A 27,155-nucleotide genomic window follows, 5' to 3' on the forward strand; every position below is an offset into this window, starting at 1 on the left:
TTGTCCTAGGTATCACCGTGATATTTACAGTTGATTTATCTGTGGATGTGTGAAAACAGTGTGTGCAGGGTGGGGGGTATTCTCACAGGGAGACCGCCTACCTCTAAACTCTCGGACAATTCTTACAAACTTGTGACTTTGTTTACCAATTTTCTTGGACTATTCTTATTGAGTCTTGGCAACAAATTTATGTGTATTAAGTGAAATAGGTTTGCTACTTGGCAATTTTGATGAAAATGGCAGTTATATGAGACTAGTGTTCTATTGGGAACACTTAGATTGCTGATGGCTTTATTTATCATTGTAAGAGAAAGAAATTTAACTGACTGATTACTCTCACCCCCATACTGGGGATTTAACCCAGGGGCACTTTACAACTGAGTTGCATCTCCCCCATCCCCGCCTTTCAAAATTTTTTTTGAGATAGGATTTTCCTAAGTTTCTTAGGGTCTTGCTGAGTTGCTAAGACTGACTTCAAACTTGGTATCCTCCTGCCTCAGCCTTCGAAGTTGTTAGAATTACAGGCATGCAACACCTTGCCCAGCTAACCTACTGATTAAAAAAAATACATATAACTAGAATTTCATTTGTTTAAATAAGGAGAGTTTAGTTAAGTATCACAACAGTGTGTTGCTTGTGATGAATTAATTATACAATTCTTTTTCATTTTAGTTGAGTTGTATTCCCGGGCCTTGCCCGACTTCAGATGATTTGAAATACACTATGACTCGTTTAGCAGTAGATGGAGCTGATATTTATATTGTGGAGCATGGCTGTGCTACAAATATAAAGGCAAGTGTTTGTCTTTTTCTTGGCCTGTGTAATTTTTTCTTTTACTATGCCAAACCTTTATATCTTGAGGTACAACACACTTTATAGCTTGTCATCTCACAGACTAGCACATAACTTTAGAAGATATCTTCCTGAGTTTTACTCATTCATTTTGTCTTCCTCTATTGTATTTTAAAGTACTTTCACCACTTTTTAATTCTAACTGAATTATTGTGACATTGCTTTATGAAAGTGTGTATGCCAGTGTTGTAAACAGGTAGTGCCAGAGGATTTTGCTGAGTACTGGCAGGTTTCGAACATTCCTGTTTCTTGCCCTGCTCCTGGGGACATTGGTTTGCCACCTCTGCACTCTGGGTGGCTGTTGTGCACAGCCTTGTTGAGTGGCTGTGGCTCCTTTCCTCACTGCCCACCGACTGGGTGCACTTGTCCTTGATGCTCTTGCTCCTCTGCCTCTGTCCTCTCTCGGTCATTGCAGCTCTGCTTCTCTTCTATTCGTGAATTTGCCTTTTCTGTTTCCCACCTTTCTAGTATTTTCCTTTTTTTCTTCTAAATATCTTTTCCCTCTGCTTGAAATGATTGCCTGTTCTGTAGATGATGCTAAGTTACTTAAAAATACAGAGGTTCTAGCTTTTTTTCATTTGTTTCATTCAACTTTAGATGGGTGCAATTCGGGTTGCAAACTGTAATCTCCACAATCCATCTGTCGGGGAAGGAATAAGTGCTGCAATTCAGGATGTTCAAGTGAGACAGTACATTGAGCAAGTCAGTAGCTGCAGAGTTGGACTTCAGCCTGCAGTGCTCCGGAGGGCCTACTGGCTTGAAGCTGGGTCAGCCAATTTAGGACTTATTACTGTTGATATTGCATTGGCTGCTGATCATCATTCTAAACATGAGGCACAGAGACATTTCCTAGAAGCTCATGATGCCAGAACTAAGAGGTAAGTGAAAATTTTAAGAATGGAAGCCATCTTAGGTTCAGATAAAAAGTATTAGAAAATTATAGAGAAAATGTTTTTAGGAGTGGAATAAGGACATTTGGATTAAAGACTCGGCGTGATGACACTGCTGCACTTCAGTGAACTTATAAGAACTTTTCACTACTTTTTAATTCTAACTGAATTATTATGACATTGCTTTATGAAAGTGTGTATGCCAGTGTTGTAAACAGGTAGTGCCAGAGGATTTTGCTGAGTACTGGCAGGTTTCGAACATTCATAACCTTACCTCAAAGAATTTTGTTGTATATCTTTCCAGAATTTTAGGTGTAGTTTTCTTACACTTCATATATGTACACTTATACTTTAATCTTTTTTTAAAATTTTTTAATATTTATTTTTTAGTTTTTGGCAGACACAACATCTCTGTTTGTATGTGGTGCTGAGAATTGAACCCGGGCTGCACTCATGCCAGGCGAGCGTGCTACTGCGTGAGCCACATCCCCAGCCCTATACTTTAATCTTATACGGTTTACAAAACTGAGACTTTTGATATGCATTACCAAATTACTTCTGTGAAAAATTGTTTCAGCCTACATCCCCTGGATTTTAGGAGAGTCCTGTCTCACTGTGCCTTTGCTACCTTTTGAGGGTTTATGATAACTGAAAGGTTAGGTCTCTCCTTATTATACATTTCTTTACTTTTGAGACAATTTTTTTCACATACTAGTTAGCTGTTTTGACTTGTCAATATCTTATTAATAGTCTGTGTTCATTTATTTGAGTATTGATATTTTTCTTACCTTTTTTCTAGTTTTACAGCCTGCCACTTGTTGAGCACTGTTGGCCCCGTGAACTCCTATGTTTTTAAAGTTGTGGTTGGACACAACANCCATTTTTTTTTTTTTTTTTTTGATACCAAGGATTAAACCCCGGGGTGTTTAACCTCTGAGCCACATCCCCAGTCCATATTCTCAAAAACTAAAGAACCTGGGTTTCTTGGTTGGTTGTTGCTCAGGAAGCCAACCTGGTGCAGTGCTTGTTTTCAGTTAAGCTAAGTGGCAGAGCCAGGTGCCCTTGAAGCTGGGGAACTGACTCCTGGGGACCTTGGGTATTCCTTGCAGCTCCTTAGGCCAGCTTCAGAACTGTGCTTGTCAGGAATTGTGACGAGCACAGATCTTGTACTACTTACAGGCTTCGCCTGTCAGGGGATAATTTTTATTTTTTTTAAATGTATGAGTTAAAAAACTGAATTAAATTTATTTTGAAAAATAGAAATTGTGGTTGTTTTGAGAATGTTTTAAACCTGGAGCTAATTGTCTCATTTTTTTAAATTTTGTATTTGCTTTTTTAATTCTTTGCTTTTTAAATATATGTTATATTTATTCTCATTATTCTACTTATTTCCATCTCACTGTGGTAAAACTGCTTTTTTTTTTGAAAGGCAAATGATTAAAAAGATATACCACAGAAAAACTAAACCTTTTTGTTTGTGTTTATGTTATTTTAATAAGAGTTGTGTTTTTTTCTTAATGTGTTCTTTTCTGGGTCTGTCTGATTGTGTTAGGTTGTGGTTTCTGTGGCCTGATGATCCCCTGAAGAACAAGAGGTGCAGAAACAAGTGTGGCTGTCTCGGGGGCTGCAGGTTTTTTGGTGGCACGGTGACTGGCCTGGATTTCTTCAGACTCGAAGAGCTGACACCGTCCAGTAGCTCTGCATTTTCCAGCACAAGTGCTGCAGAGTCTGATATGTATTATGGACAGTCTCTACTGCAGCCTGGAGAATGGATCATTACTAAAGAAATCCCCAAAATCATAGATGGTGAGAAAATGTGTCTCATGCTAATCTTTTATTATCTCTACTCCTAAGCCATCCTGAGAGAACATCTGTGTTACTTTGTTCAAATTGATTAATTTTTTTGAGGGGTGTTGTCAGTAAGGTTTAATATAATCTCTATTTTTTTTTTTTTTGCATATACTGTAACAAAAGCCAGAAAAGACTAATAATTGTTTTCAAAGTTACACATGTCCAAAGTAGATCTATTCAGATCTCCTACTGTTGACATAGGTGGCTTTCCTCACAAAATTTAAGCTAAATATTTCCTTATATATTATTATTTTTCTATAACTCAGCTTCCAGATATATACTGAGGAGTAACTGTCCTTCAACTTTGTTTTACCAGCCTCTTTTTATAGGAAAATGTATTGACAATATCATTTGTATAATTGGCCCCCATTTACCAACTACTTTTGCAATACTCTTAATTTTCTTTTAAATCACTAAACTTAAACATGTGAGAAGGAGAAATCTGGTCTTTCATTAGAGTCCTTGGGATAACTTTGCAAATCCACTAGTTTGGTATTAACAGTACATGCTAGCTTTAAAGGGTCTCAGATTGAACAACTTTGGAAACAGATGTTCCTTTAGTTATGTAATCATCTGTTAAGCATAATGTTTATTGTTCAAGTTGCTGTGCTGCAAAAATGTGAAATGTAGACAAGTTTGGATGTTTCACTAACATTTAACCTTTTTTCCTTAATCTATTCAAAAACATAAGAGTATTTAGTTCTGCTTTTTGACAGTAGACCAAAAAACAGGGGGGTGGTGAGGGAGCTGTAGTTTTGATTTTAAGAATCTTGTCAGATATATTTCCCCAGGTATAGGTATTAGAAGAAAGAAGTGGACCATGTATGTTCAGTACCTGTTTAAATGATTATTCACTGAATAGTAATACATAGCCATGTACATGCTATTGTAAGATCATTTTACTTTAGCAGTTTTACCAGAGTAAGAGCAGATTATGTTATAAAATCAGCAAATAACCAAAACTTCTTGGCATTTAAAGGATAACGATAGATTTTTGATTTGTTGAGTCTCCTGGGAGCTGAGTATAGCTGTCTAGTGTCAGGCTAGAATAAAGAAGCTACACTAATAGAATTGAGGGCCCACTTAGTTCCTCTTATGTACAAGTGGATTGAACTCGTTCTTCTTTCCATTTCACATTTGTAGTTGAAGTAAATGTTGCTTCTATTCTAGGTGTGTAACTCTTGTACCCCTGAGTTCTGTGTGGAACTGCATTCCATTCAGAAGGTCTCCTACTAGCAGGTTCCTTTTCTTTTTCCTTTTTTTTGGTACTGGAGGTTGAACTCAGGGGCATTCAACAACTGAGCCACATCCTCAGCCCTATTTTGTGTTTTTTATTTAGAGACAGGGTCTCACTGAGTTGCTTAGTCCTTTGCTAAGTTGCTGAGGCTGGTCTCAAACTTGAAATCTTCGTTTCTCAGCCTCCCGAGCCACTGGGATTATAGGCGTATGCAACCAAGCCTGGCTAGCAGGTTTCTTTCCTTGGGTGATGCAGGGGTGGCTGGAGGAAAGAGAAAGTTGAGCAAGAGGTAGTCGTCAGCCCCCCCCCCCCCAACTTCCCCTGCACTGTGAGCAGCTGCAGAGCTTTTTTTTTTTTTTTTTTTATCCCTTGCTCCCTCCCTTATGTGACACCCCTTAGGGCTCTGATGATGCTTAGAGGCAGCTGTGCTCCACTCTGCTGTGAAGTCTTATTCTTTCATTCATAGAGCCATTGAGTGGGCGCTCTGTGTCTGAGGCGTTGGCTGCAGGCACTGGGAGTACATCGGTATGTGAGAAACGGTGTAATCCTTGCTCTCCTGGTCTCATTGAACTTTTTATCGTAAATAGGGCAAAGTGTTTAAAAATAAGTAAATCTGGATCAAAGGTATTCTGTGTTCTTGATGTTATTCCTGAAAGTTTTCTATAAATGTGAATTTTTCTTTTTCCCATGCTGGGGATTGTGCCCAGAGCTACATGCTAAGAATGTGCTCTGCTCTACCCGTGAGCTACCTCCCAGCCTTAAAAATTTTTAAATAAAAGATTAAAAAAGGAAAAGGTCACCATATAGGGACTGTAGATAATCTTTTTTTAAAAAAATTTTTTAGTTGTAGATGGACACAATATCTCTATTATTTATTTATTTATTTTACTTGGTTCTGAGGCTCCAACCCAGTGCCTCATGCATTTGAGGCAAGCGCTCAACCACTGAGCTGTGACCTCAGCCCCATATGCAGATAATTTTTCTACTGTTTTTCACACTTTACTTCATGAAATTAGATACTTGCTTTTTTAAAAAAAAATGATCATACTTTAAAAAATGGAATCACATTGGCATATTTTTCCTAAATTGCTATTGAAATTTTTATGTTCACTTAAACCATGTTTTATTTGTTTAGGTAATGTGAATGGTACAAAAAGGAAGGACTGGGAAAACAAGTCAGTGGGAATGGAAGTAGAGAGAAAAGCTCAGCATCTGAGTCTTCAGGTACCACTGAGATCTCACAGTTCATCCTCTTCCTCAGAGGAGAACAGCAGTTCCAGTGCTGCTCAGCCTTTGTTGGCTGGTGAAAAGGAAAGCCCGTCTTCTGTTGCTGACGACCACTTGGTTCAGAAAGAATTCTTGCATGGTACGAAAAGAGATGATGGCCAAGGGAGGTCAGTATCCAATTAGATTTAGAAACTTGATCATGATAGGAGTGTAATTACTTAAAATAGTGATAAGAAGAAAAACTTCTTCCCTTTCTACTCCTTAACTTTAGAAAAATTGTTTTGTACCTGAACATAATTACATATTTTAAAGTGTTAATCTGTATTTCAGAGTAAATTTTTTTATTCATGAATATGACACACACACACACTCTGAAGATATTACAAAAATACAAAAATCAGTATTTCTTCTCTTCTCACTGCTCAGAATGGATCATTGTTAGCATTCACGTACTGTCCTCTCATCTAGTGAGTATTCTCTGGTCCTCCTCTGAGCACTGTAAAGGTCGGCCATTCCCTTCTCGGGAAGCACAGTCGCTTAGTGACTGGATGGTGCCTTTCCCTTTTCCTCCTCTTTGGGCTCCATTGCCAGGCCCTGTATTTTTCTTCCTTCCTTCTAGTTTTACAGCCTGCCACTTGTTGAGCACTGTTGGCCCCGTGAACTCCTATGTTTTTAAAGTTGTGGTTGGACACAACACCTTCATTCTATTCATTTGTTTTTATGTGGTGCTGAGGGTAGACCCAGCTCTTTCCCTGAGCTAGGCAAGTGCTCCACCACTGAGCCCTCTGTACATCTTCTCCATAGATTCTCTACTGTTTCCCTAGACAGTCTCAAAGCGGTTTGGCTTCACTATGATCTTTAGCTAACATCTTTTAATGTAAAACTTCAACCTAAATCTTTGTCCCTTGAAACCTTTGTAGATTTATTGTAAAGCTGCAGTAATTGTTTAAGCTGCTCAGTTGTTTTTTGGAAACGTATGGGGGATTTGAACACATATTTTGCTACTTTGGATATGATAAAATTTCAGATTTTCTTGTATTTGTAAATGCAGAATCACTAAAAAGATTATACAGGTGATCTCTGTTTATGCTTACATTATATGACACTGAAAATATTGATAGTTTTGCTTTCTGTTTTAGCACTCCTGCAGAAATTTCAGGAAACAGCCCTGTGTCTCCTAACACTCAGGATAAATCAGTAGGTCAGTCTCCTCTTAGATCTCCTTTGAAGCGACAAGCCTCAGTGTGTTCCACCCGACTTGGAAGTACTAAGAGTCTTACTGCTGCTTTTTATGGAGACAAACAGCCTGTTACAGTTGGAGTTCAGTTTAGTAGTGATGTCTCTCGGAGTGACGAGAATGTACTAGACTCGCCAAAGCAGAGGAGAAGTTTTGGTTCATTCCCATACACACCATCGGCAGACTCTAATTCATTTCATCAGTATCGATCAATGGATTCTAGCATGTCAATGGCTGATAGTGAAGCCTACTTTTCTGCAGCTGAGGAATTGGAGCCCATTAGCAGTGATGAAGGCCCTGGTACTTACCCTGGCAGAAAAAAGAAGAAAAAGCAAGCACAGCAGATAGACTACAGTAGGGGTTCCATCTATCACAGTGTAGAAGGGCCACTTACTGGCCACGGAGAAAGCGTTCCGGACCCTCCAACTCTGCCATTCAAAACTCATCCTTCCCAGGCTTCGTTTGTTTCTGCATTAGGTGGAGAAGATGATGTTGTAGAACATCTATATATTGTGGAAGGTGAGAAACCAGTGGAGAGTGAACAGATCACTTCTCAGCAACCTGTGATGAATTGTTACCAGACTTACCTTACTCAGTTTCAGGTAATTAATTGGTCAGTTAAACACCCAACCAACAAAAGGACCTCTAAATCCTCATTGCATCGTCCCCTTGATCTGGATACACCAACCAGTGAAGAAAGTTCCTCATCATTTGAACAGCTTTCTGTGCCAACGTTTAAGGTATACATCAAATCATTAGCTTTTAGCAATGTGTTTATTCAGAAAAGTAGATTTTTGAGAAGTTGTTTTCAGCACTATTCAGTCATTTCGGGTAGACTTTCTTAAATTGTAGCTTCATGTATAACAGTTAGATCTCAGGATTATTGATGAGTATTATGAACTTAAGCAAATTGAGCAATGGTTTAAGATTTTATTAATCTAGTAAATTAACGTATGGTCTGTCCACATTATGTACTACTCCTAAGGTTAGAATCAACTCTTTCTCGTGAAATCATAGTTCTGCATCTTAAAAATAAGATTTTGGCCTTCTTTATAGTGGTTGCTGTTCTTTCTACTAATCCTTGCTTTCAGTCAAATCCAGTTCCATTCACTCCATATTTGAGTTCTTAAATTTTTGTATCAATGTGATTATTACCTATTATTGTACTGTATCCTGTAAGTCATTTTTTTAGTAAAACCAAAAACATCTCAAAATAAATTCAGCTATGATACCCAATATGAAAACTACTTTTAGAATGAAGAATTATAAGGAACAATTTTAGGATATTAAAGACCAAAATTAAGCATAAAACATGGAACTGATGAATGATGTTCAGGAATCTTAGGTAGTATGTACTTCTGCATGCACACATTTATATATATGTGTGTGTAGATATGTATTTCATGTCTAACTTTTAGTGTATTCAGTCCTTCTTGATTCAGATATTACATTTTACTTTGTGCTGGGCATTTTGTACAGCGACGAGGGAAACAGACATGGAGCTTCTAGTTGAGAGGTGGGAGACATACCGCTGGTAGATGGACAGGTTAGAATTTGGTTTCAAACCGAGAAGGTTGTTATGATAATCAAAGGCTGCTGGATTAGAGAATGATGGCGAGGAGCTACTGAGATGATATTGACATGGAAGGTAGATGAGGAGGACTTGTCGATGAGAGGACTGGGGGAGGCTCTGCATTTCAGGTAGAGGCCCTACTGTGGGAAAGGGTTGGTGTGAGTGAGAAACAGTGAGTGCAGAAGTCTAAACAAGGGCCAGGTTGTCCAGTTCTTGCAGACCGTGGCACCAGGAGTTCTGATGTTTTAATTGCGTTGGGAAACTCGAGAGCTTTGAGGAAACAGATGTGCTATCGTGTACTTGGGCTATTAAGTAGAATTAAACTGTCCTTGGGAGAGGACTCTGGGGTGGTTTAGGAGGTCATGAAAGTGGTTTGTCTAGGAGATGACAAAGGCTTGGGGTCAAGGCACAGTAGTAATGACGGAGGTCCTGCCAGCGATAGACATTTGAGTGGTATACAGAAGTAAGAAGCTTTAAGTGATAGTTATGAAGCTTTGGTTTTAAATTCTGCCCGTTTATTATCTTGTCCAAAATAAATTTCTCTTACTGAATTTCAAAATTTTCTTTTTGTTCCATGAGGAAATATGTCAGTATATGACTTTTTTCTGTATAAAACTCAATTGTACATGTGTGCAGAACAGTACTTGACAGGATAGGATTTTTTCAGTATTTACAAAACATATTTCTAGTTTGGCTGAGCAGGCAAATCTCTGGAAAAGATGAGTCAAGGAATTCATTCTTTAAACAACTTCAAATGTAGAACATAATGTTTTCTCCATTAAATCTAAGTAACCAACTGGTATTTACTAGAGTTCAGTTTGGTTACATTCATTTATTCATTTTATCTTTTATGAATATAAAATACAAGTCTATCTTTTCCTACAATCTTAATGTTTCTCTGGGTCTCTTTTGCTTTGTACTAATTGAAGTGGAGCAAATTATATTCTGCACATGTGTGACTGTAATAATGAACCCCAATATTATAAATAACTATAATGCATGAGTAAAAACATCTAAAAAATTGGTTGTGCTAGGAGAAGACCACAATGAGCTTCAGAAACTCTCAATGTAGAACATCTGTAGAGGAAAAGAATTTGCAATACTGTTGTATTCCTCTTCATTGCTCAACCCTCACAGCTTTACTCTGCCATACAGTGACATAAACAGGAATGAAGTTGGGTATTTTCTGTGATTGTTTCAAATAGTTAGACATTTAGGTTGAATATATCAAAATCCTATTAACAAAGTATATGGATGTTCACTATACTGTTAATGCCATTAAATTAGAGAAATAATATTAAAATTATAGACTAATACCTTATGTTATTATAGGTTATCAAACAGGGGCTCACAGCTAATTCTTTGCTAGACAGAGGCATGCAACTTTCAGGATCGACTTCAAAGTAAGTAAAAATGGCGTGTAAGTTTGAAATCAGTATTCCTTGATTATGAGAGAGGTGAAATTGATTCTGAGTAATAACCATTCTTGATGAGGTCAGGCCTTATTTTAAAACAAATTATCCCCCCAAATTAAGCTTTTTTTGTTTGTCATGGCTTTGGCTCTATTTAAAAGCATTTGTAGTATGACTATGAAACATGCTATGAAAGCCATAGTGTGGCAAATGAAAACTGGGGGCTATTAAGAACTCAGTACTATGTTTTTCTTATTTTAGAACAGCTTCATTAAGTAAATACATTTTAAAATGATTATCTCATTTAATATATTAGCCATCTTTAACCATTTGTAATTTAGTACCTCATTGGCCAGTCTTTGAAAAGTATTTGGAATGTGAAATATCAAGTCCAATTCCATGACTTTTCACCAAAATAAATGCAGTTTAAATGTTTCCTCATCTTATGGAAGTTCCTACTTCTATTCTTGTTTTTGGTCCTTGTTAAATTTATGCTTTGCTTGTTAAATGGCACAGGACACCATATACTCCACTGGAAAAGAAAACTGTTGATAACACAGATGATGAAACGTTAACGGAAGAATGGACACTGGATCAGCCCGTCTCTCAGACCAGAACCACGGCCATAGTTGAAGTAAAGGGAACCGTGGATGTTGTTCTGACTCCACTGGTGGCCGAAGCTGTGGACAGGTACTTTGTGTCAAAATGCAACTGTTACTTTTTGAAATGACATGTGGTATGTTTATGTTTACATAGGAGATTGTTTCATAGCTTTTTTTGGATACAGTTCAATGTATTTTAGTAGCAAACTTACAGGAACAGCACAGAAGACAGACAACATTAAAGACATGGACTTAGATGGAGGACAACTCAGTTAGACACTAACAGTGAATGCCTGGGATCTACTGTATGACAAAAATGCTAAGAACCCCGCTTAGTTGCCGTCAATAAGACTTTTACTTGTTTAAAAAAAATCCTGATGCTGGCATTGTCCAAACAAATCTAACAGTTTTATTTGTAATTGTTATACAGTTGGATTGCTGAAACTTGTTCACTGAAACATTTTGACTTGCATTAATGCTTTACGTCTCGAATTTATATTAAAAATTCACACCCAAATGGAAATGGAAAAATGGCCAATACCTGATTTCTGTCCCCTGTTTTTTCCATTCTCAATTATATACTTAGGTACTTAGGTACCTTTTGACCCTATGGAAAAAAATATCTAACATTTAGAACTACCAATAACAGGAAGACGAGAAAAAGTGTTTTTTGAGAATGAAATGTTTCCCATGGTAGTGAATTCTTAAGCACGTTCTCTGTGTATGCAGCGTGCTAGTTGGATGTCTTCTGGTATAATTGTTTCATGTTTGGCATGATTAATACACAGTTGGGGTCTTCAAAAAGGCCAACTAGATAGGCCTCACTTGCCTCCTGCAAAGCACCAATAGCTGTATCTTGGAAGTGCAGATGTGTTTTGAAATCCTGAGCAATTTCTCGCACCAGATGCTGGAAGGGGAGTTTGTGAATCAGAAGTTCAGTGGACTTGATCAGTCTTGTCAGATGTGTTTCTTCACCCCTCCAGTAGAGGGTCCATTCTTGAGATTGGCTTTTGTAGCCAGTTGTTTTCCTGGGTGTTTTACCACTGGTCGGTTTGCAGGCTGTCTGCTTTAGCATGATAGAAAGACCTTCTTACTTATCCCCCTTCTCCTTCAGCTGGAGCTTGGTGGGCTAGAGGTGGTGCTGGTGTTACTGAAAGCTGTGAACACTGGTAGCTTTTTTTGATTGAGTAAAAAAATGGATGTATGTTTAAAAAGGTCTGTGTTTTAGTGAACATTTGTTACTTTCTCAACCAAATAATGAAATCACAATGATTATTCTATTGATATCTATCTATCTATCTATCTATCTATCTGCATTGGGTTAATGGCCAAATACTCAGGAGCTAATTATTATCTCAAATTCCCATCTAGTTAATGAAAGAATAAGAGGAAATGATAGATGTTCTGCTTGCAAGCATCCTGCAGTCTTCTTAGGGTTATAAAACTAAAGTGAACAAAGCTGAAGTGGAATGCAGAGTTGTGTGGAAATGCTGAGTGCTGAGCGTTAGGGAGAGACAGGGTTTAGTTGGGATCAGTTCTCATGTAGATCTTCCTTTTCTACAAAGGCACATAGTTTTCTTTGATAACTTAAATTGTTAAGATTCTCAGGAGATCTCAGACAAATTAGGAATATAGGAAATCTTCAGGAGATGATAAAAGAATAAAACCCACCAGTTATAAAAAATCAATTAAGAATGGAGACTTCTATGTGACACCTGAGACTTTGAGACTACTAGAAGAGAACGGGGAGACACTTGAGGTCACTGGTATGGGTAGGGAGCTTTTGGACAAGATTCTTAAGAGCACAGGAAACAGAAGCAAATGTGAATGTCTCTGCACAGCAAAGGAGACACTCAACAGAGTGAAAACACAGCCTGCAGAGTGGGAGGAAACACACCTGTCAAGACTGAAATCCAGAGTGTACGTGGCAGCTGAACATAAATAACTCAGTTTAAAAATGAGCAGTGTATCTAAATAGGCATGTTTTTTTTTTTTTTTCTGAGAGTACCTCTGGCCCACAGGTATATGAAAAAAGGTCAGCCTCACTAACCCCTGGGAAATGCAGATCAAAACCATGGTGCCATCTCGCCTCATCCCAGTAAGAATGACCATCATGGAGGATAGTGAGTGCCTGCAAGTCTGTGGGGACAAGTGGAGCTTTGCACCCGTGGGTGGGAATGTGCAGTAGCACAGGTGTTACGGAAACCATGAGGGTCCTCACAGAATTAAAGACCAGCACCCTACGATCCAGCAGCCCCACTGCAGGGTGGGTGTCAGGTGAGGGAGTTGGTGTGTCCAAGGACGGCCGCACTCGCGGGTTCCCTGCAGCATTCTCAGCAGTCAAGGACAGAACAGCCTGAGTGATCAGACAGTGTGGTCCAAGCACACAGTGGAGTACTGGCCAAGTAGGCAAGGGAGGTCCTATTGTTTGGGACCCCTCGGATGGAACTGGAGGACTTTATGTCGAGTGCAGAGAGCCAGGCACGGAACCACAAGTTCTGCTGGTCTCATTCAGATGTGAATCCAACAAATTGATCTCGGAGAAGGAGAAGAAAGCTGGTCACCAGAGGTCAGGGGGACTTGGGGAGAGGCGAAGGCCGATCAAGGGGCCCTGAGTGACAGCTGGATAGGAGCAAGACGCGATGGTGTTGTGTTGTACGGCAGGGTGGCTTCAGGTGACAGTAATGTGCTGTGCGTTTCAGAAAGCCTCAAGGAGTTGGAAAGTTTTTACCATAAAGAAATGATGGATTTCTAAGGAGATAAGGGTTTAACCTTGGCATTACACAACATATAGGTGTATAGAAACAACACATGTTCCTGCATTAATAATACGTATGATCCTCATGTTTTTATGTATTGGTTAAAGAAAAGGAGTGATTGAAGAGCAGCACTAAGATTGGCACCTCTAAAATTTAGAGAGCTTTGCCTACCTGGTGGTCAACGAGGTAGAAACTCATAAATGTCTCACTTGTGTAATTTCAAAAGATGTGATTGCGGCATTTTTATTTCAACATTGAAGAGTTGTAAATATACAAATGCCTGATTTCACTGATGAATTAGGTCATAATATTAAATAATATTTAAATTTTTAATTTACCTTTTTTTCTTTCCTCAGATACATTGAAGCTATGGTTCACTGTGCTAGTACCCAACATCCAGCTGCAATTGTGGATGATCTCCATGCCAAAGTCCTTAGGGAAGCCGTCCAAAATAGCAAGACTACCTTCTCAGAAAATGTAAGAGCCTTTTATTTTAATGGGCTTAGAAAATTGAGTCCTCATCATGTGTGTGGAATATCCAAACTTGGGAAATATGGATGTATGAAGAGATTGTTAGCAAGTTAAATGGAACCACGTGGACATGTTCAAAAGCCTTGATGTCATTGTACTATGACGAAATAGGAATAAAAGTACCTATTTAAGAAATGAAGGGAGCTGGGGCTGTAGTTCAGTGGCAGAGTGCTTGCCTTGTGCTTGTGAGGCACTGGGTTCGATCTTAGCACTGCATAAAAATAAGAAACAAAGGCATGCTGTTCATCTGTAACTCCAAAAAAAAAAAAAAGAAATGGAGCTTTTTCCTTTTATTTTGAAGTACCTTAGATCTGAGGCTTTTCTGAAGACCCTTGGTCCTCAGGGAAAGACTATTCTTGAGGACTGGTACCTTACTTTTTTAAGAAGCAAAGATGCTCATGTTTCACTTTCCTCTGCATCAGTTGACTCTGACATCACATTGTCCTGCATGAAGTCATGGCCTCCTGGTGTGTGACAGCCTGTGCATGCCATGGCTCTAGCCATGAAGCTAGTTACTTAATAGTCGTCAGATCCTGTGATCTTCTGGTGATTCCATTTGGCATTCAGCTTATCTGTATCATATTTGGATTAGGGAGCAGAGAAGAGGTGAAAGTGTGACTGATTATTTTTAGTGAACCAATTATTCATTATATATTGACATTTATGTGATAGGTAGGATAGAGGAATATGGAAAAATGTAAATTGGAACAGTTCCCAACCAACAAGGAGTCAGTCATCAGAACAGGTCTATCTTCAAGCCAGTAGTAGAGTTTAGTGATCCTAAAAAAAAAATCTGTTACTAGCTGGTTCTGTCTCTCTGTAGACTTATTTCTCTTGACTATAGATGACTTTTCTCGACCTTATAGCTGCTGGTCTGTTTCCTAGTTCCTCCTCCTCTTTTTTATTTTTGGCACCAGAGATTGAACCCAGGGATGCTTAACCACTGAGCCAAATCCCCAGCCCTTTTTAATTTTTATTTTGAGACAGTGTTGCTTAGGCTCAGAGACTGGTTTTGAATTTGTGATCCTCTTGCCTCAGCCTCCCAAGCTGCTGGGATTACAGGCATGCACCACCATGCCTGGCTGTTTCCTAGCTGTTCTAAAGGTTTGGACTTGAGGGTGGAGTGTTGAACCAGTAGCTGGCATGTAGATAGGGCAGGGTGCTCAATGAATAAGAAGTTATTGTGGATGCTGTAGAAATTATGAAAGGCCTAGGAAATAATTCTGTTTTCATTCATTTTAGTTATCGTCCAAACAAGATGTCCGAGGAACAAAAAATGAACACCCTACAATAGGAACAACTAATCAAGGACAAGCTCAGACAAATCTTACAATGAAACAAGATAATGTAACAATTAAGGGTCTACAGGCTAATGTTAGCATACCAAAGGTAACACTTGAATGTTTAAAAAAAATTTTTTTGGAAAAATAGAGCTTTGCATTTACCAAAGTATTGAAGAGTTGATAAAATCAAAAACATTTTATTCCTTTGATGATATAATATAGATTTAATATATTATAAATGGCTTACTTAAGCAGAATATTGAGCAGTATTTAAAATGCTCCATGTCCTCCCCATAAAACATTTATTACTATTCCTCTCTGGGAATTTATGACCTCCTTATCTTCCAGTGCATAGTTGTGCCGTTCATCTTTGTAGCTACTCCTTTTCATGTGTTTTATGGTTAAGTAATAACTTTTGATTTTACAACTCAAGTTTGTGATATTTTGTGTGGTAGGTAAACTTATGTTTGTTACAAGCCTCAGTGGAAGAGTCTCCAACTACAGCTCCTAGTAGAAGTGTGACTCATGTGTCCCTAGTGGCATTGTGTTTTGACAGGATTGCTACACAAGTTCGTATGAACAGGTAAGACAGAATTTATTGAGACATGATCATTTTTCTAGATACAAACATAAGACTTGATTTCATCTTTTTAATACATTTCTGAGAATTATAATGTTAAAACTGTTTTGGACTCACAGATTAGTAAAGTGTGTTTTTAAAAGTTTGTATTCTATTTATTCTTAATATTTTTCAGTGAACATTGAGTAATTTGTTATTAATACTAAGTTAGTTAAAATAGTGGAGTGGTTTTTTTAAGAAAGCTGTTTAGTTAAATATTTTCATAGAACTATATCATTTATATATGCTTTTTTCTTTTTCTTAAAGAGGTGTAGTTGAGGAGACCTCAAATAATGCAGACCCTAGTAAAACAACAAATTTTGATAGATACGTTCATGCCACTAAGATGCAACCTCAGTCATCTGGATCCCTCAGATCAAATGCTGGAGCAGAAAAAGGGAAAGAAATTGCTGCCAAGTTACATGTTCATCGAGTGCACGGTCAGCTCAGGGGTCTTGACACAGCAGGTAGGCTCTGCCGCATGTAGGGTTTTCCTTGGCGTGTGAAAACATAAGAAGAGTTTGCAATAGAGAACATGAGTTTTCCCTTTGAATATTGCTACAATTTGAGTATTATATAAGGAAAAGAAATGCATTTCTACATACATGGAAGGCATGGTATCTGACTTCTCACTAACTCAAATTCGGTGTATAATGGAAAGTAAACTTTGGTAAAAAAAAAAAAAATGTGGCTTCAAATTAGGAATGTTTCTTTCTCCTATGTATTTTCTTCATAGTAATTGTTTGCCTATTACAAAAGAGAGTGGTCAGTTGTTTGACTTGTTTGTAGAATTTCATGAAGATTAATTAATTGCAATATTAGCAAAGTCCAGGTAGCCTGTACTTAACGTCTGGCAGCAATAAAAGTGATAAACATTCCTCTTAAAGTCCCTGGTAAGTACAAGAAATATATGTAGCATTTTAATATTTTGGGCTCTAATGTGTTTTCTCATTTTGAGGTTTAAGTGACCTTAGTTTGTCAGATTTGATCCAGAGGGAAAAATGAGTTTGTTAGTCTTATTTGAGATGATTGCTTTGGGATGGATGACCATTCCTGAATGAACAAATGAGTTCCTGGAATTTGCACTCTGCATTCTGCAGGTTCTGAAGGTTTCATGGCTCCTGTCTACATTCTGGGTCTATGTGACCACTTGGACTTTTTCAAGACTTATTTCACTATCTTTGTGTATGAGGCTAAAATGTTTGACCTAGGGATTACAAGAAAATTATTAACTATCTGAAATCTGTAGTCCTAAAATTGGTGTAAACAACAACAAAAACAAAACAAAACAAAAAAACAGTGGCATGAATGTTAAGAGCTCTGTAGTTTGCAATGATGGTAACCAGTTTGTACTTGGTGGTATTCAGACTGTAAGCAGTACCTTAAGTAATTTTTGATATCCATCATCCAGAAGTACTTCTCATCAAAGACAAAACTCACAATGACATCCCCAGGTGGACTGTTGTATAAATATATAGGAAAAATGTAAATGTCTTTACTTAATATGTGTGTTAGAAATTTGTTAGTAATCTCATGACATTTGCTAGCCATAGGGAGTTGAAGTAGTTAGGTGTCTGAATGCAGTGTTAGGGGTTATTCACTTTTCATAAATTCTGGAACTTTGATATACTGATTGTATTTCCTGATCAAGAAATCAAAGTGAAATTCAAGCTAAATCCTTACCTTATTTGGTAAAGATTAGAGTATTCATGGGATTAAAGACAAATATCAGTAATTCAAAAATAAGAAAAGTATAGGAAAACATAAGCAAATATTTGCTTTCTAAACAAGGAAGGTTTTCAAATTTTAAGTGCAAAGAAGATATTTACATATGATGGAGATATTTACACATAGCTATTAAAATTAAAGAATTTTTAGTTACCCGAGAAAATTATATCATGGTTTCCTGCTATATGAAAAGTAGGATCCAAAGCCAAGTTTGCAAAATTATTTATGAAGGGCTAGAAAGTGTTTACTTCAAATATAAATAAGTTACCTTTGGGTGGTAAATTTATATGTGTGTTTTTTTTTATATTCTCAGTTTTTCTTTTCTGTGTTCATTATCTGTAATCAGAGAAATGAGAAAATATAAGATAATAAAACCTCCCAGGCACTAAGGATGGTGGTTTCCTTTTTGTATCTGTAAACAATGGAACCAGGACATTTTTAATGAATTGTAGTGATTAAATAGAAGCTGTTTAGGAAAAGCTGTGATTTTCCTAGAAAATAGTTTTTCTCTAAGGCTGGGTAATTAAAAAATATATATATGGTAAAATGATTAAAAGTGGTTTAAATTACTTTACCATGAAGCTGAATTATTTAGGAGCTTATTGACTACACATCTAGAGTACCATGTAACCTTTCAGATTTATAGTAATTTTGAGCAATTACTTACGAATTATGGAATCTTCTTTTTAGGTAGCATTCTTTTAAAAGTTGGCTCATTTGTTTACTTTTCTGTCTTTTTGGCAAAATATTAAGATACCCTTTTAGGACAGCCACTGTGGCAAATGTGTAAATTTAAGTATAAACCATCTGTCTTTAAAAATATTCATTTTGTTCTCTTAATAATAGACATTGGGACCTGTGCCATCACTGCTATTCCTTTTGAGAAGTCCAAGGTTTTATTTACTCTTGAAGAACTGGATGAATTTACTTTTGTAGATGAAACAGATCAACAAGCTGTTCCAGATGTAACTCGAATAGGTCCCAGCCAAGAAAAGTGGGGTTGGATAATGTTTGAATGTGGACTTGAAAATTTAACCATAAAAGGCAAGCTTTTGTAATTGTTGTTGTTGTTGAACTGGTTAAGTGGGGGGCAGTTGGGGCCCTTATTTCTGAAATGTTTTAAACAGTTGTGACTTTGAGTTACCTGAATCCACATAATAAAGCCGAAAGTAGTGTGATATCTGAGATTATTTACCAGGAGTGGATACCCTATCCCAATTGCTCAAGTGAGGTGTTCCCTCCACTGCATGATCCATAGCTAGGCAGAATGTCCACTCGTATCAAACCTCAGTGTTTGAACAACAACAACAACAAAAATCTGTGATTCAGAAAAACCTCCTAAGTGAAATATAAAGTCACCCAGCTGTTTGAAAGTTTGCATCTTTGAAAAGTTGGTCTTTGATTTAGTAGATATTATTAATCCTTTACTCAGAAAGATACTGAGTTACACACACATATACACTCACACACTATATATATATATCTTCTTAAATGTTATTGAATAATTTTAAAATAGGAGCATTGAATAGTGGTAAGATTTTTAGATATAGTCATTGGTTATATTCGTTAATATTAGTTCCAATGTAGTAACTAGTATTAGTAATTATATGCTTACAGTTATTTACCTGACAGTTCAATCATACATCACATTTATAGATAAGGGCAGAGTCTTAGTGATCAAACATGATCTTTATGAAATTTTAAGCGGATAGTGTAGAAATATGGATATCTGCTGTTCTTAGCAAATAAATCCCCTTTTACAGGAGGAAGACAGTCTGGTGCTGTTTTATACAACAGTTTTGGAATTATGGGTAAAGCTAATGCCACCGAAAGGGGTGGAGTGCTGACATCCAACAATTCTTCAGATTCTCCAACTGGCAGTGGCTATAATACTGATGTCTCTGATGATAATCTTCCATGTGACCGGACAAGCCCTTCCTCAGACTTAAATGGAAACTCTGTCTCAGATGAACAAGTTGGTGATTTTCTAACATAATAATGCTTTGGAAAAATAATATAGAAAGCTATACTCTGAAATCAGAATTGTTAGTATGTATTTGCTTGTCTTCCCTGTTTTGGACTCATGCTGTCTGCTCAGTGTGATAGCTCATTGGAGAGTGTACCAGGACTGTGGCACATTTCTGTCCATCTTAGTCTTACATAGCACCTTGTTTATGTTCTGTACTGAGTAAGCTGTGTGGTCTGAACTTTAGCATAGATAGATAAGTTTATATCCAGCATAATGTTTACATAATATTCTGCAAATGCCACATACTTCATACACATTTGTTGAATTAATAGAATTTTAAAAGATGAGCCTTGTATGTTTTGATATACTTTGGCAGTTGTCACTTTTTATTTTTATGTTTTGGGTGGTTAGCAGTTTTTAAGGAAATTACAAATATAATGGCTACACACTGAAGAAAATAGTTGGGAAGAACCTAGCGGTTCTTTCTCTGTTATCGTGTATTGAAATGACAGCAGTTCAGGGCTCTCTCCGAGCTCCTGCTCTCCTTCCTGAAAGTCCTTGGATTCTGACTTTCCCTTCCGTGGGTTCCCTGTCTTGTCTTGGTCTGTTTCCTCATGGAGCTCTTTCTCCTAGTGTATGAGGTCCCCCAGGGGTCTGTTGTTGGCTCCTCTTTTTTTCTTGCTGTTGATCTACTCCCTGACTGGTTTCATAGGCCAGGCCCACAGTTTAGTGACACTCCTTCCACCAGCAATGCTTTTGGCACTAGCTTTTTACAGAACTGTGCCCAGTGGCTTTTTACACTCCTGCATTTAGATGTGCCATAGGTGCCAGAAGTGCCAATCAGTTTAAAAGCAAATTTGTTGCTAATTTGCCTGGACCTGTACATTATTAATTAATTAATTGTTTATTCCTATAAAACCCCTCCTTCCCTCCTTTTAAAATCTCAAGTTCTGTGTCTTTATATACCCAATCTCTGGCTCTTTGTTTCTGGTCTAAAACCTATGAGATGAAATGTATTTTGAGACATTAGACTTCTATTTTTATTTGCACACTTTTTTGGGTGTTAGGGATTGAATCCAGGGTGTTGCACTTACAAGGCAGAAGTTGTACCACTGAGCTATCTACCAGCCATACATTTTTTAAAAAAATAAATTTTATATATTTATTTTATTTAATTTTTTATGAGAATTGAACCTAGTGCCTCACACATGCTACCATTGTGCTATGACCCCATCCCCATAGATTATTATTATTATTTTAAGAGATGGAGTCTTGCTGTGTTGTGTAGACTGGTTCCAACTGTCTGTACTCAGGCCATTCATTCTCGTATCTCAGCCTCCGAAGCAACTGCACTTTAGGTTTTTTTTTTTTTTTTTTTTTTTTTAAAGAAAAATAAAAGCGACATGGAATATGTACTACATGTTACATAAACTCCTAATGTGATGTGAGACAGCACTTCATCTTTAAATATTTCTGCACAGCATTAATAAAAACATCAAGCCGAATAAATTGTGTCTCATCAGTTCAGATTTTATTGTCCCTTTGTAAATCAGGTTTTTGAAACTTTTTAGATTTCAGAATTGCTGATAAGAGATTGAACACTATGATTATTCTTTTTTTTTTTTTTTTAGAGAGAATTTTTTTTTAATATTTATTTTTTAGTTTTCGGCGGACACAACATCTTTGATTGTATGTGGTGCTGAGGATCGAACCCGGGCCGTACGCATGCCAGGCGAGCTTGCTACCGCTTGAGCCACATCCCCAGCCCCTGATTATTGATTCTTGATGTTATAATTACTTGTGACCCTTAGGATTCTAAGTTCTTTTTGTGGACATGCTTCATTTTCTTTTCTTTTTTTTAATGGGTACCAATGGTGCTTAACCACTGAGCCACATCCCCAGACCTTTATTTTATATTTTTACTTAGACACAGGGTCTCACTAAGTTACTAAGGGCCTGGCTAAGTTGCTGAAGCTGGCTTTGAACTTTTGATCCTCCTGTCTCATCCTCTCAACCTTGTAGGATTATAAGCATACACTACTGTGCCTAGTGTATGCGTCATTTTCTAATCATACTACCAAAACAAACCAAAATTTTTTTTCTTAGCTAATAGTATTTAAAAGCAAATTACAGATCTGTAAATAGATATAACTGGTAGAAGACCCTTTTCTTTAATATTATGCAACTTACCTCCCTACATTCAGAAGAGTGATGATTGTCCATTTCAAAAATATCATTCATATTTCTCAGTATAGATTCGGATTATTAGCTACAAAATGGCTAAGAATTTTTTTTATTATTACAAAGTGGTATTTAAGTACATGCTACAGTAGTGTTTTGGGGGATACTTTATTTGCCAGTTTGAAATATTGTGTTAAAGTCAAGTGGAGAGTGGACTGATTGCAGAGACCTTAATTCTCTGAAGTATTCTTCAGCTTAATAGTCACATGGTTTCTGGCAAGTCTTACGTTAGCTGGCAAAAGTAGCGGTGAGTATCTATAAGCAAATACAACTGAATGAAGTGATCAATCGAAGCTCTTGCGTTCTTGTATTTCTGATTTACATTTTATAATGCAAGTGGTTTTTACAGTTGTTGCTCCTTGGAGCTTTCAAGTTTCCATAGATATTTCTCAGGTTGAGGTTGAGCAAGATTCACATTGTCTGTTTCATGTAAGAATGCTATCTGTAGAAAACCTAATTAGATGAAAAGGTTTCCACACTGAAACACCAGTAAACTTCTATGTTAGTATTTTTAAGGTATTAATTATACATTAACAAGTTTTGGCATTTTGTTTGGTATAGGATGAAGGTGTCGAATCTGATGATTTGAAGAAAGATCTGCCCCTGATGCCTCCACCTCCAGACTCGTGCAGCATGAAGCTGACCATTAAAGAGATCTGGTTTAGTTTTGCAGCTCCCACCAACGTGAGGTCTCTCACACACGCATTTTCTAGGTACAGGTTTCAAGAGTCCGTGGTCTGTTGGTGTTTCTTCTGTTTTTCAGTTAGCATGTAACTCTGCTTCACCTATTTTTTGAATTGCTTTCCTGATGTAGCGAATTCAAAAAGTATTAGGGTTGCCCCTTTTTCCTCCTTTCTTCAGACTTTCTGTAGAATTATTCTCACCTTTTCCAACCCAGTTTTTTTCCTAGTGATTTAATTTTATTGTTGCTTGTCATCCTGACTTAGACTTTTGATCCTCTTTTCACCTCTGACAAGTGAAAGTATTTTTCCTTTTCCTTTTTCTTTTTTTATTTATTTTTTAAGTGGATGCAATGTCTTTATTTATTTATTTATTTTTTGCAATGTCTTTATTTTACACTTATGTGGTGCTGAGGATCGAACTCAGTGCCTCAAGCATGCTAGGCCAGAATTCTACCACTGAGCCACAACCCCAGCCCTTTTCCTTTCCTTTCTGTTATCCATTTCATAATTCATCAGTGGTCAAAAGGAAGAAAAGTAATTTTGCTTGAATAAAATATACAGTTAGTTGTTATGGGAGGTTGTTTGAAATATAAATTTTAACAGTTACCTGTAACCTTGTATTGCTTTTAAAAGGCAGCTGAACCTCTTAAGCACTGCAACTCCAGCTGTTGGTGCCTGGCTTGTTCCCATTGATCAACTCAAGTCGTCCTTAAACAAATTAGAAACTGAGGGAACCCTGAGAATCTGTGCTGTCATGGGATGCATAATGACAGAAGCCCTAGAGGTAAGTCTACCCATACATCAGGTTATACATATGTCACTGAAAATAATGTCTTACTGTTAATCCTTGTTGGAAAATGTCAGATCTGAAGGTTCTAGTTACTAACTATCTCTTATTATAGAATCTTTCAAACATATCATTCTAAATCTGTGATTGCTTGATTTCAGAATAAAAGTGTACATTTTCCCCTAAGAAGCAAATACAACAGGCTTACGAAAGTTGCTCGCTTTCTCCAAGAAAATCCTTCCTGTTTGCTCTGCAATATCCTTCATCACTACCTACACCAGGCAAATTACTCCATCATCGATGATGCTACCATGGTGAGCTCCTGAAACAAAATGTTAGCTTTAAAGAGGCTGCCATTCTTGATGTAGACCACTGACCTACAACAGTGAGGTCAGTAAGTTTGAGATGCATGTGGAAAGTCCAAAGGAGAAATCTGGGGAGAAATAGATTAATGGTCAACATTGTGGTCAGATGGTCGATTTCAGGGAATTAACAACACAGCCATATTAGAAGAAGTTGTGGACGTGGATGAGATTGTTCCATGGGGTAAACTGAGTGAAAAGCTGGTTAAGGATGGAATCCCCCAAAATGCTGAAATTTAAAGGAATAATAGGAGGGTTGGATAGAACTACACAAAATGTGGAGGAAGAAGAGGCAGGAGAAGCAGGAAAGCTGTGTCTTAAAAGCTACAGGAATAGAGGTTTAAGCAAGAGAGTGATCACCAGAATCACCAGTATTATCAATGGCCAGGCAAGCCACTGGCCATGCAGGTCAAGAACCTCTACAAAGCAATGGATTTTTAATATGAGTAATATGAATTGTAATGCATTCTGCTGTCATATATAACAAATTAGAATAAAAAAATTAAAAGACAAGAAGACAAAAGATATTTAGACTGGCATAGCTCTTGTACTTCCTGACTGTGGAGGACTGAGAAGTCCCTAGTACACTTGCCTATCTAGTCATAGGTAGAGGAGCTGGACCAGAGAGAGGATGGCAACATCTCTTATGGATGGGTGCTTCACCAGGTAGCTTCCCCTGTGAGGGAGAATCACAGGATGGCCCTTGTCACTTGATTCTAAAAATGAAGAGGCAGGCTTGTGGACCTGGTATTCCTTAGAAGTAAGTGGGCCGAGTTAGTAAATGGCTCCTTTTAATCGAATTGGCTATTTCTCCTACCAAGAGGAATTACTGGAAAGAAGAGTAAAGAATTAGATAGTTGTTTTCTCTTTAGATTAAGGTGCTAGTAGGAAAATAGCCAAAAATTTCATTCACAATCATCACCCTGTGGGGTAAAGTGGCACCTCATGTCTAGTGTCTTCTTTCACCTGCTGCTGCTGTATTGTTTTATGACAGAAATATGCAGCGCTGTATTTAAAGACTGGCATCTATTAGCTTTCTTTCTGTATAATGAAGTACCTGAGGTTGGGTGCTTAAGCAAGGAGATTTATTTAGCTTACGGTTCTGGAGGTTCAAGGACATCCCAAGTGTGTCTCTGGTGAGGACCCCTTAGTGGATTGCAAGATAGTGGGAGTGTGAGTGAGAGGGAGGGATCACATGGCAAGAAGCCAAAGATGGAAGGGGCCAGACTTAATTTTTTTAAACTACCCTGTCTTGAGAACTAAGAATCTCTCCAGAAATGCATTAATGTATCCAAAGAGTAATACCTCAGTGGTCTCCACCAGGCTCCACCTCTTATAGATCCCATCACCTGTCTAGACTGCCACTCTGGGAACCAAGCTTCCAATACAGGAACCCTGGAGGGGTTCTACAGTCAACTTGAAATCTTGGGTAACTTTGGACAAGTTGCTTAACATCTAAGTTTTAGTTTCTTCCCCTTTAAATGAAGCTTTCGATATTTAAATGAACAAATGTATACAAAGCACTTGAAGGGCAACTTCCTACTTTAGTTGACATTCGCCCCTGTCATTGTTACAGAGTGATGGTCTTCCTGCTTTGGTCACTTTAAAGAAAGGCTTGGTTGCACTGGCAAGGCAGTGGATGAAGTTTATTGTGGTGACACCAGCTTTTAAAGGAGTCAGCTTACACAGACCAGCTCAGCCCCTGAAACCTCATGCAACTGTGGACCATGAGCATGAAGACGGACTTGGGCTGGATAATGGGGGTGGTCTTCAGAGTGATACCAGTGCTGATGGAGCAGAGTTTGAGTTCGATGCAGGTAATTTTGTAAGCCTCAGCTGCATATTTTCTTACCTCTAACAGGATATTTCTTACAGTCATCATTGTCTGATTTTATGCTCAGTCATGTGCATCTTCTATAAATAAAGCTAATATGCCACTTTACAAGGTATCCAGACCCTTTTGTTTTTCTGCTTTAGTTATCAATGAATTATTAATACAAGCATATCTTTTAGCTGGGTGGTACACACTTGGTAGCATAATACTCGTAATGATTTTAATGATGATTTTAATGATTTGTGTCCCAGATTTGAAAATATCGTGGCCTAATTATAGAAGCATGGCTTTTTATTAATTCAAATACATGATGGTAATTTCAGAATCTTTTGTGGACCTGATTTATATAAGTTAGTTTTATGAAATATAATAGCCTTCTCCTAATCTACCAGTGCAAAGACATCTTTGCGTAACAAAATGTTATATGAGTGAAACCTGTAAGTTTTCTTTTTAAAATAGTATTTGTTTATCTGGTTTTAAAGGTGCCTTTGTCTTATTCCCATAAGTAAGTTTGGAGGCCTACACTGAATCTACAGATCTGTTAATACAGTGCTGTTTCATTCTTTGCCCAAAGTTAATTTTTATTATTATTATGACATGTAACATCAATGAAAATTTATTACAAATGTTTTGAAAAAATATTAAAAGTCATGGGAAAGAAGAGTAGTCCTAAAATTTCACAACACTGATATGTTGTATTTTATCTAGCTACATTAAAAAATGTTTAGAAAGTGAATGTATTATAAGGAATAGGCTGGATTTTATTTATTTTCCAATATTTAAATTATGCTCAAAGTTGAAAGAGTCCTGCAGTGAATATCCTTTCTCATTACTGACAGGTGTCTGTTAGTCCATGACAGTCTGTATTTTCTTGAGCAGGATTGAACTGGCATTTGCTATTTGTGTCATTTGCATGTCATATGTGAAAGATTGAATAACAGTTATTTCTTTCTTTTTTTTGTGACTGAGTGAGAGGATTGGGATTTGGGAATAAAGGAGAGAAAAGAGTAAATTTTACCAGATTCTACAATTAATTTGTCACATCATGAAAGTTGAGTGTGGTTATACAACCAGAACAATGAGGTTGATGTTCCAAGGAAGGGTGTGGTAATATCTGACTTGCCTCTTCCTTCACCCATTTCAGCCACAGTCAGTGAACACACAATGCTGCTAGAAGGAACAGCCCATCGGCCACCTCCAGGTAGCTCTGGACCTGTAACGGGAGCTGAAATAATGAGAAAACTTTCCAAAACTCACACCCATAGTGACTCTGCATTAAAAATAAAGGTGTGTTATTGCTGTTGTTGGTTATTCAGACTTCAAGAGAAGACCTAAAATTTTGTTATTTCAAATTTAAATATTAGCTGTCCCCCCTAAATATTGAAATGATTCATTATGTTGAAATGAACTTGATTAGTAGCTTCTAGGAGATATATATATATATCCTAAAAGAAATATATATATATATATATATATAT

At 37.3% G+C, this 27,155-nt stretch overlaps 1 protein-coding gene across 12 annotated transcripts in view; it reads left to right on the forward strand.

Annotated features, from left to right (window-relative positions):
* Bltp1 (bridge-like lipid transfer protein family member 1) overlaps positions 1–27,155 on the forward strand; it is a 203,334-nt gene that overhangs the window by 79,241 nt on the left and 96,938 nt on the right. For all 12 annotated transcript variants that reach the window (XM_048812004.1, XM_048812005.1, XM_048812000.1 and 9 more), the window contains 18 exons: positions 673–792; positions 1,450–1,730; positions 3,295–3,548; positions 5,966–6,224; positions 7,197–8,034; positions 10,200–10,270; positions 10,796–10,969; positions 13,997–14,117; positions 15,414–15,560; positions 15,910–16,037; positions 16,341–16,540; positions 18,648–18,845; positions 19,565–19,776; positions 22,573–22,724; positions 23,328–23,478; positions 23,643–23,795; positions 25,420–25,660; positions 26,822–26,964. In XM_048812004.1, the coding sequence (XP_048667961.1) occupies positions 673–792; positions 1,450–1,730; positions 3,295–3,548; positions 5,966–6,224; positions 7,197–8,034; positions 10,200–10,270; positions 10,796–10,969; positions 13,997–14,117; positions 15,414–15,560; positions 15,910–16,037; positions 16,341–16,540; positions 18,648–18,845; positions 19,565–19,776; positions 22,573–22,724; positions 23,328–23,478; positions 23,643–23,795; positions 25,420–25,660; positions 26,822–26,964 (3,843 nt within the window). The remainder of the gene's footprint in view (positions 1–672; positions 793–1,449; positions 1,731–3,294; positions 3,549–5,965; positions 6,225–7,196; positions 8,035–10,199; positions 10,271–10,795; positions 10,970–13,996; positions 14,118–15,413; positions 15,561–15,909; positions 16,038–16,340; positions 16,541–18,647; positions 18,846–19,564; positions 19,777–22,572; positions 22,725–23,327; positions 23,479–23,642; positions 23,796–25,419; positions 25,661–26,821; positions 26,965–27,155) is intronic.

Source organism: Marmota marmota, unplaced genomic scaffold (assembly GCF_001458135.2).
Source record: "Marmota marmota marmota unplaced genomic scaffold, marMar, whole genome shotgun sequence".
NCBI lineage: Eukaryota > Metazoa > Chordata > Mammalia > Rodentia > Sciuridae > Marmota > Marmota marmota.